This window comes from Nannospalax galili, unplaced genomic scaffold, assembly GCF_000622305.1.
Source record: "Nannospalax galili isolate Female #2095 unplaced genomic scaffold, S.galili_v1.0 scaffold737, whole genome shotgun sequence".
Lineage (NCBI taxonomy): Eukaryota > Metazoa > Chordata > Mammalia > Rodentia > Spalacidae > Nannospalax > Nannospalax galili.
The window spans coordinates 948814-959110 of NW_008341172.1; the positions used below are offsets into that span (position 1 = coordinate 948814).

At 38.8% G+C, this 10297-nt stretch overlaps 1 protein-coding gene across 1 annotated transcript in view; it reads left to right on the plus strand.

Annotated features, from left to right (window-relative positions):
- The window catches only part of Gmds (GDP-mannose 4,6-dehydratase), a 710626-nt gene that overhangs the window by 154357 nt on the left and 545972 nt on the right, over positions 1 to 10297 (plus strand). The window contains exon 2 of the mRNA XM_008836670.2: positions 9802 to 9846. Within this exon, the coding sequence (XP_008834892.1) occupies positions 9802 to 9846 (45 nt within the window). The remainder of the gene's footprint in view (positions 1 to 9801; positions 9847 to 10297) is intronic.

Consider the following 10297-nt stretch of genomic DNA (forward strand, 5'->3'; position numbering starts at 1 on the left):
GTGTTTGGGGTTTATTTTTGTGTTGGAATATTGGTGTGTGTTGCCTTTCTTTAGATCATTTGATTTAAAATTATTTGTAAATTATCAATAAAGCTTCCCTTTCTACCTTTGTAAAAAACAATAAAAAACCCCTTTAATCCCATTTTCCTTAAAGCGCTTACCAAATTATAGAAAGTTATAACCACATGATTAGAAGAAGCATTTCATTATACCTTTAAGATATTCAATAACAATTTCGAGAACAAAGATACATCTCTTTCAAAAATGGCTATAAATTTTTAGGTTCACAGTTGAATCAATACAGTTATACAATATTGAACTCAGTATAAGCCCTGTAAGACATAAAATTGAATGAGTTTTTAACCTTTAAAAAAGATCTCTATTTCATTTTAAAAATACACTGTTTCCTACAGAAAGACTCATTCTTAATGCTATTAACACTTAGATGTTTGCACATGCGTCTCTAATCTTTATGTATCTGAATATTACTAGTCACAGTAGGTTACACTTGGATCTTTGGCACCTGAGTATGGATATAAAGTTATCAGGTAGATTGCAATGGTAATGTTTATCACATCTACTAATTAACATGATGTAATTTTTTATGCTTCCTCCTCAAATATAACTTTTGTATTTGTTGATTTTTAGTGTATATATCATACAGAACATCCCAAACAATCTTATTCATCTATATATTATATACCCACTTCCCAAATAGCACCCTCCCATACCACCCCCCACTAGAGCCCATATACTCTGTCATCCCTGTTTCTGTCCACTGTGTTGTCAGTGCCCCTAGTTGTTCCCCAGTGCTTGTCCATCCACTGAATCTAGTCAGCCTATCTAGAGATCCTTGTTTTAGGAAGATCAGCTGTTTCTTATCTAGCAGCAATCAGTTGTCAATATTCCTTTAGATAAGATTGGGGTCTGCTGTTCAATTTACCCAGTTCTTTGTTGGGTTATTATCTGGGAGTCTCTTGGGCCACCCTGGCCAACAACTCAAAGGACAGTGTCTCCTCTCTGGCATTGTTTCCTGTTATGTAGCCTTTAGCTATACACATAGACTCTTAAAAAAATTATATTGACTCCTTCAATCTTTGGTTATACTTTCCTTTGGGTGTTTAAGACCCTATAGTTGTCCCAGATAAACCAATTTATTTTTACTCTTAAGGCCGTTTGAGGATCTGTTCTTCAGGGGTCACATGGGCTTGGGAGAATCCCTGGCTCCATTCTTTTACCAGTTCCGTCTATGTGAAGATAAGTCAGAGGTCATGCTTGACCACGGAAGCATGCAGGAAATGATTCGTTTGTGTTGATCCTCCGCTTTGTAGACTGGACACTGGTTCAAGTCCATCTGTGAGGTCTTCACATCCTCCTTGCTCAAGAGGACAGGTGACTCACCACAGTTACAGGACATTTTGGGAGATGCTCATCGTCCCCTGGAACTTATTTGACCTAGGAGGGCAAGGAGCCAAAACTGTCGTTTATGTCCCTCTGACCAAATTATTATAGGCCTCAAAGTATGGCTGTTGAACATCCAAGAAAGTTAGTTCCACCAGTGTGGTACTTTTAATTAACATGTGCCACGTAGATAAAGCTTGGGCAAAGACCAAATGTTCTCAGATAAACCTTGCCTAGACATGTATTATATTGCTTGATCTAGTTGTATGTATAATTTGTCAGTAGGTTGATGGACTAATGTGGTTCCCTCTGGTTTTTTAAAACTAGCTAGGCATTATTTATCTCTCGCATTGTCTAACCCTTCCACTGTGGTTTCCCCATTTAAAATGTTCCTATTTTTCCCATTTCTCCCTTACTAATAACCTTCTCCTATGGTCCCACTTCTCTTGAGTTCCTTCTTTTCCTTGTATAACGTTCCCTCCCCCATCCCCTTAACCCCGTTTTTATCCATATCTCCATTATTAACTCCTGTTTCCTACTATTCTTCTCTTTCAAATTCTTTCTTTTCCTTTAACTCCCTCATTTCTTTTCATTATCCTGATTCCTGTAGTTATGTCTGGATACATACTCACTTATCAGGATTTGGTGCTAGGATCCACATATAAGGGAGAACATACGTTGTGGTTTTTTGTTTTCTTTTTTGTTTTTTCCTGAGTCTCTGTTGCTTCACTTACTATAATAGTTTCTAGTTCCATCCTTTTACCTGCAAATTTCATGATTTCATCTTTCTTTACTGCTGAGTAAAACTCCATCATACAAATGATCCACATTTTCATTATTCACTTGTCAGTTGAGGGACACTTAGGTTGCTTCCATCTCTTAGCTATTGTGGAAAGAGCAGCAACAAACATGGATGTACAAGTGTCTCTGCAATAAGATGAGTTCTTTGGGTATATGCCAAGGAATGGTATAATTGGGTCAAATGGTAGGTTCATTTGTAGTTTTTTAAGAGTTCTCCACACTGCTTTCCATAGGGGTTGAACAAGTTTGCAGTCCCACCTGCAGTGGATGAGCATTCCCTTTTCTCAAGAATTTGGAGAAATGTTCTGTGGGGCGCTGGATAGAAAGTATATTCTTTGGTGCTTGGGTGGAATATTCGGTAGATGTCTGTTAGGTCTCTTTGATATATGATATTGTTTAATTCAGATGTCTCTCTGTTAATTCTCTGTCCTGTTGACCTATCTAATGGAGACAATGGGGTATTGAAGTCCCTTAGCATTAATGAGTTGGGATTAATCTGCGTCTTAAATTCCTGTAGTATTATTTTATGAAGTTGGGTGCACCAGAGTTTGATGAATATATGTTCATGATTATAATATCTTCTTGGTTTATTGTTCCTTTGATCAGAATGAAGTGGGCCTCTTTGTATCTTCTGATTAGTTTTAGTTTAGGGTCTGTTTTATCAGATATTAGAATTGCAACGCCTGCTTTTTTCTTAGTACCATTTGCTTGGTATATTTTTTTCCATCCTTTCACCTTAAGGTAGTGCCTGTCCTTGAAAGTGAGATTTTTCTTGCAAACAACAAAAAGATGAGTTTTGTTTTTTAATTCATTCAACTAGTCTGTGTCTTTTGACTGGGGAGTTCAGTCCACTGATATTTAAAGTTATTAATGAAAGATGAGTATTGACTCCTGTCATTTTTATTTCTGTTCACATTCTTGATATAGCTGTGTTTCCACCATTATACCTTCATTAAATTTTTTTCTGTAACCCCTTGGATGTAGTCGTTCCTTTCTTCAGCTCTTTGTATTACTTCAAGATCTCCCTGAAGGGCTGGTTTTGAGGACATGAATTCTTTCAGCCTGTTTATGTCATGGAAGATTTTTCTTTCCTCTTTGACTATAATAGACATTTTGACTGGTTAAAGTAAACTGGGTTGGCATCTGTAGTCGTTTAGAACTAGGAATACTTTGGTCCAGTCTCTTCTGGCTTTCATAGTTTGCACTGAAAAGTCAGCTCTAATCCTGATGGGTTTTCCTTTATATGTGACTTGTTTTTCTTTTGCAGATTTCATTATTGTCTCTTTGTTCTATCTGTTTAGTGTTTTTCTGGTCCTATTTGGCATTCTATATGCTTCTTGTATTTGTATGGGCAGGTGTTTCTTTAATTTTGGGAAATTTTCTTCTACAATCTTGTTGAAGATCTAGTCCATAACATTATCTTGAGATTCTTCCCCTTCCTGTATGCCTATGATTCGTAAGTTGGGTCTTTTTATGTTGTCACACAATTCTTGTATATTCCATTCTTGTGTTTTCTTACATTTTTCATAATCTTTGCTTGAGTGGTCTAATTTGTCCACTTTGTCTTCTATTCTTAATATTATGTTTTCCATTTCATTCATCCTATTGGAGAGGCTTTCTCCTGTCGTTTCTAATTGGGTTACTGAGTGTTTCACTTCCTTCTTCAGTTCAGCCTGAGTATTCATCAATATTTTTAACTCTTCTGAATTCATTCAGAAGTTTATCCCTATCTTCCTTCAGTTCTTTGATTTCTTTGTGTGCCCAGGGAAGTAAAGGAAGATGTGGGCGGGACCAGGCCCAGAGGGCTCCTGGGGACCAGGAAAGGTGTTGGCACCAAGATGCTGGAGGCTGTGCAGCCCAGGGAAGCAAAGGGTGAAACCAGTGTTCTTACAAATACTGTGTTAAGCAAAATATATCTGGTGTTTAAATTTTGATACTGCTTTCTTTTTAGCTCATTGAACTAGGAGGTACAGTAATCGTTTGCAGTTTGAAAGGAATATACATTTCAGATTGTGATTTTAGAGATCTCTATCAACCACAAATCTGTTAACTTCAGTTTTTGACTGGCTTTTTTGGAGGATGAAAGTTAGGTAGTTTTATATGTTATCTAGATACTTAAAAATGGGCAAAATAGGTAGAAATGACTAGAAAAATGTATCTATATATATGCACACATATATATATTTATATAAAACAGTTGCCAGAAGGAGTGCAATGTGATGTCACAAACACAAGAAGGTGTTTACTTTCTAACAGTCAAAAAAATGAAAGGAAAAAACCACATTATACCTAATATTTGAATCTAATTGCAAGCATCTTTTTAAAAAACTAATCTTTATGTCCTTTTTGGTCTTTCGTGGTTTTGATTTATAGTTTTTAAACTGACCATGAACATAAAACTTAACTTTTGAAACAGCATCATTTGAAGGGGCAAACTCTGGGTCATGATAGACCAATGTATAGAATGACTGGAGGTGCCTCTTTGTAGAACCTGGATATTAATTAACGTTACACTCACTATCCATCGCTGGAAAGCCAGGACTTGACTGCAGAGCCACTCTCTCTTCTTCGCATGTGTAGGACCCTGAGTAAGAACCTTAGATGGTCCTTTCCCCAGCACAGAGGGAAAAGTGGTCTTGGCTGGGCATACTCAGCTCTAATGTTCAGAGGTGGTTGATATCTTCTTGAATTACTGTGTTCCTCTCTACCAAGAAATAAGTCAAAGAAAGTTGAAGTCTGTTCTATGGTGACAGCAGCTTATATGGGGAAATAATTTTCAAGTTTAAAGACTACAGGTTAATTATCATTCTTTTTAGCATTGTAATTTTGTTCTTGTTCTTCATTCTAGTAATGCTTTAGATGAAGCAGCTTCCTTACTCAGCTGTTGTTTTGTTTTATTGAGACAGGGTCTTGCGTTGTAATCCAGCCAAGCTCTTTCAATCCTGCCTCAGCCAAGGAGTGCTGGAATGACAGGTGTGAACCTTGATGTTGGATTGTTACTTACTTTTTGGTATAAAATTCTGAGGTCTGGGAGTCTGGAGACTTGCTGTTTAATTTTTTTCTTTTTTGGTGCATGAAGGCATACATGTTCTACTACTACTGCAGTGTGTGACTTAACATTGAACACTTCACTGTTTTGAATCTCAATTTCCTCCAGTAAAATGAGAGAGTTAGGTTAATTGATCCCCGTGGTCTTTTGAATCCTGTGAGTCTGATGTAGATGTTATCCAGCGATTTGCTACAAACATGAGCCAGGTGTAAATACTTAGTAAATATGTTCTGCCCCTGGTTGCTTCACAGCCCGGTGGTTAAATGACTGGAAATTTTCATTCTGATTCAAAACTGCATCCTTCCCTAATCATTGATGTGTTTGTAGTTGTCACTGAAGTACAGACTACCTTGATACTGTAGTGACAGTTAGCTTGAAAGATGTTTTTGGGGGATGGAGTGGACATATTTATTGTTATTATTTTTGTTGTTTTTATTATTATTTGAGACAGTATATCACACTGTAGCCCAGACTGTCCTAGTACTCATTCTGTAGTCCAGGCTGGCCTATAATTTAGCAATCCTCTTGCCTCAGTAAAAGATGGTTTCTTTTTAGAGCAATTACCATTTGTAATTCAGTTATAAAAGGTAACAAAAAGCCAGGTGTGGAGGTATACTCCTTTAATTCCAGTACTCCGAGGTGGAGGCAGTCAAATCTTTGTGAAATCAAGGCCAGCCTGGTATACGTAGTGAGTTCCAGGCCAGTCTGTGCTACAGTGTGATATACTGAACTCTCAAAAACAAACAGAGCAAAAAACAAACCAAATAAAACAACAACAAAAACCCTCATAAATTTTTAAGCACATTTATGATTTTGTGTTGGGCTGCATTCATAGCTGTCCTTAACCTCATGAAGTCCAAGGGTAGCAGGTTGGACATGCCTGAATGAAACTGATCTTTTTAAGTTGTGTGGTTTCTTCTTTCTTATTCTCTGTAAAAGGCTGCCAAATTGTGCCTAAAGAAGCAGGGTGAGTTTGTGTGCATTTCAGAGAGACCAAGCTGTCCTGCCTATGTCAAAGTCATGCTTTTTTCACTTTCTATTTGTATACCTAGGCTATAGGTACATTGATAGAAGACAGAAAAGACACACTGGTCTCTTGGCTATAGGACAGTAGCACTTACATATTTGTCTGCACAGTGAGTGTGAAGCCCAGTTAATACTTCTAGTCTGTGGCCCATTCATAGAAGGGGAGAATCTTTTTGTGTTTCATTTAGCTCTTTGTAGACAATTTTCCATGAAAATTGTCTGGTTCATAGCTACATGATAGATATCAGGCACATGGAAACCTGGACTTTTTGGATCCTAGGCAAGAGGTTTCATCTCATATATATCTACGTGCAAAGTAGCCCACCTCCAGGTAGCTGTGCTGCCTCATGGGCATGCACATGCCCAGAAGTAAGACCTGGGGAATCTCAGGCACTGTATCCTTTCTCTCCCTTGAGCTCTGGAGTATTCTAAAATTACATGACTTCTTTGTGTTTGGGTCACCTGAATAAAACTGGAAGCACTGTTTAATCTATAAAACACCCTGTAATGGAAAAAGGACTGAATCAAGTTAGTTTGAAAATGAATCCTTTAATAGTCCTTGATTACTGTTTTGGAGTTCGACATGTTTTGGTCGCTCCCAGAAAACAGTGAGGGAATAGATTATTTTCTAGTTCAGAATAATGAAAGATTTAGATTCTAGTTGTAGTTTCATCTATAACTAGTGATGTGATATTAGGCTAGCTGGCTGACCTCTCATACCCTAGTTACCTGAGATGTCAAGTGGATGCTTACCTTCCTAGCTGAGTTCTTGTACGAGAATAAGACAGAAAATGGCTTGAAAATATTAAAGTCATAGTGATTGCCTCAAATGGTGTGGCATTTAATATATAAAATATACCCCCCCCCCAAAACCATATGCAAAATTAAATTTATGAAGGTCACAGTTGGGACATTTTCTCTCCATTTAAGTGTTTTCTGTAACAAGTTTTGAGCCTGGGCTGGGATTTATACTGGATTAATTACTGTCCTACTGAGTGAGTAGGAAATTTAGTCTGTTTTTTCTTTGGTTTCTGGAGTCAACTCTCAGAACTTAATGTTAGTTGCAGGTTCTTGGTATGACATTTCAGTCATTAGTCTGATTGGAACATTGTCTATCAGCCATCCCGTTGGCTTGGCAGATGTCTGCCTGCTTAGATACCATGGCTCCCCAGAGTCCCATGGGGCTGGTAGGGAGGATGAGGGGGAGGCCAACTGGGCTCTGTGGGCCAGAGACCAGGAGCCCTCACTTGGCTCATTTCCCACTCATTGTGCAGCCCGGGCCCTATCACTGGAGGGGCCTGGCAAGGAAATGAGGAGGAAGCGAGTGCCACTGCTAGTTCAGAATGTTCCAATGTGGTTGGAAAGTTTGAGGAGAAGCCTGGGTGAGAAGAACAAGACCTTATTGACAGAGTTCAGTTCTGGTCAGGTCTGTTTCACATCAGCTTTCTAAATAATCACAGCTCTTCCCACCCAGGGAGCTACAGCACAGTGAAACCCCTCCTCCCCCCATAAGAACACGGAACAAAACATTTTAATCTTTTACTCTCAGTGGATAAAGTATGAAAAGTATAGTGTTACTTGCCTCAAAGCAAAACAATACAACAAAACCAAACCTTTATAACTTCCAAGACTTTTAGAACTTGTAGTCAAATTATTATTATTGTAACTGACTACTTTCTTTAAAACTTTTCTCATTGATTCATAGAACTACTGATCCCCACCAGCATTTCTAGTGATCACGCAGGCCAGCCTGGCTTGTCCTGGCCTGAATTGGTCAGCCTCATGATCTGATTTAGTTAACACCTGGGTGTGTAAAACCCACACACATTTTAAGATTGGGATGAAAAGGCCAAACTTTTTCTCTTCTTCTCCACATGAGTCTGTAAACCAGAATATTTCTGTCAAGAAGTCAGGAGAAAATCTTCTGGACTTTTTAATGAACCACAAAATGTGTCCCTTGTATGCCTGGCCTTGCCATTCTGCCTGAATTTATGCAGGGTTTCTGCATTAATGTTGTAAACACTCACTTGGCAGCCCTGTCATTTTCAGGACCCATAGGGTGTCTCTAGTTCCAACTTTAGGTCAGGTCATGATAATAATAAGGCTTCCTTCATTTTTCTTTTTCCGGGAATATTTGGTAGGAACTTCTGAAAGTCAAAGGGATATTTTAAGTCTTTTCAAACTTATGAAACCCAAGAAAACCTAAATACCCCTGCTGCTTTTAAGCGTACAAATTTGCATTAGTTCGAGCCTTTTAATTTTATATTTAAGTCTGTTGGGATAGAAGGGACTCCCTGTTGGGGTTAAAAGCTAAAGAGCAATTATAGGATTGGTTATAAAGTGTAAGCCCCACTTCTTTTGCTGAGAGAAGCTAGTACTCCTAGAGTGGCAATTGCTCAACCTCTGACCTCTGACCAGCTTAATTAGGTATCTCTCATACTTAAAGCAACACATGGAAGTCTTTAGTTTGAGAGAGCCCTACTTGGAAATTTCTGAAGAATTTATTGAATACCACCAGTTGAAATTGTCACTGTTTATTCAGATACTTCCATCTTATCATAGGAATTTACTACATGACTTAAGATAAATATAAATGAAATATTAATATTTTATAAAACTAATATCTTCTTTAGTTCATATGTATGTATGCATATATATGCTGTTCTGATTGCACCCCTCCCAAAAACAGTATCCTTTAAAACTCATGTAAGGTGTTGGAGAGATGGCTCAGCAGTTAAGAGCACTGGCTGCTCTTGCAGAGGACCCAAGTTGGAGTCCCAGCACCATCTCTAACTCCAGTTCCAGGGGATTTGACATGCTTTCTGACCTTCTTGGGCATTGCACAATACAGATGCACCCATCTTCATGTAGGCAACACACTCACATATATAAGATAAAAATAAAATATTTAAAAAATCATTTAGACTCCTCAGTGGCTTTCTAGAGCACTTGGGCTTAGCAGCTAGCTTTGGTCCTTGGAAGGCCCCTGGAGGTGGTCATCTTCCTGCCCAGCACCTCCAGCTGTGGATTACTGTGGATTCATTCTCAGTAATGCCAACACCCTGTGTTCTGTGTCCCTTTGTACTTGCTTGCTCTTTCTTTTCTCCAAGTCTCCCAAGCTCTCACCTTATCCTATTGCCTTTTAAAATGTCCTATAGATTTTGTTGTATTCCTGTTTTGTGCTTGCTTTGTGAAGGTATTTGCATATTTCACATAACTTATAGGTAAAAAAACTTGAAGCCAAATCCACATGATTTTGAATCTTGGTGCTCTCTGTTGTCCTGATGACTTGCCTGTGTTTCTATTTCTTTCTCTGTGGCACTCATGTGGGTCACTTTCTCTTACTGGGTAGTGGAACACCAGTGTTCATTGTCATTATCTGCTGGTTTTTATTTTGGATGCTGTGATCGTTCATTCTGTTCAAATTGTCTTTTATATATTTGTCACAAAGCTCTTAGGGTAGGTCACCTTCCTGTACCAGCCACCATAGGTCTAATGCTTCTCCATTTTCCCTCTCTTCCCAGGATGGCTCATACTTGGCAGAATTCCTGCTGGAGAAAGGCTATGAGGTGAGTGACTCAGTGTTCCCTGGGATGCCTCGGATTGCTGGGATGCAGCTGCCTTGCTTCCTCTGTATGTGCTTTCCACGGAAACTCTGATAACAAATCAGGATCCAAGCATGACTGCTGTGGCGCCGGTGATGCTTCCAGCTCATTGTGCTGTCTATCTGCTGGGGAGCACCCTGGACTCAGCTGCTCTGCACGTCCCCTTGTTCTCTGATAAAGCAGCAGTCTGTATGAGCCTGTGTAAGAGTGTGAGAGCTAGTTTATGATGTAATGTGCTACATTAAAAAGTTCTCTTCATGAAGTCACCTAATTTGAAAATTGCACAGAGCAATAAAAACCAAGCTGATCTTTGGCAAGCTTGAATGAAAAATTTATACCTGGAGGTTTTCACTTTCTAACAGGCAGCTCACTCTCTCTCTCTCTCTCTCTCTCTCTCTCTCTCTCTCTCTCTCTC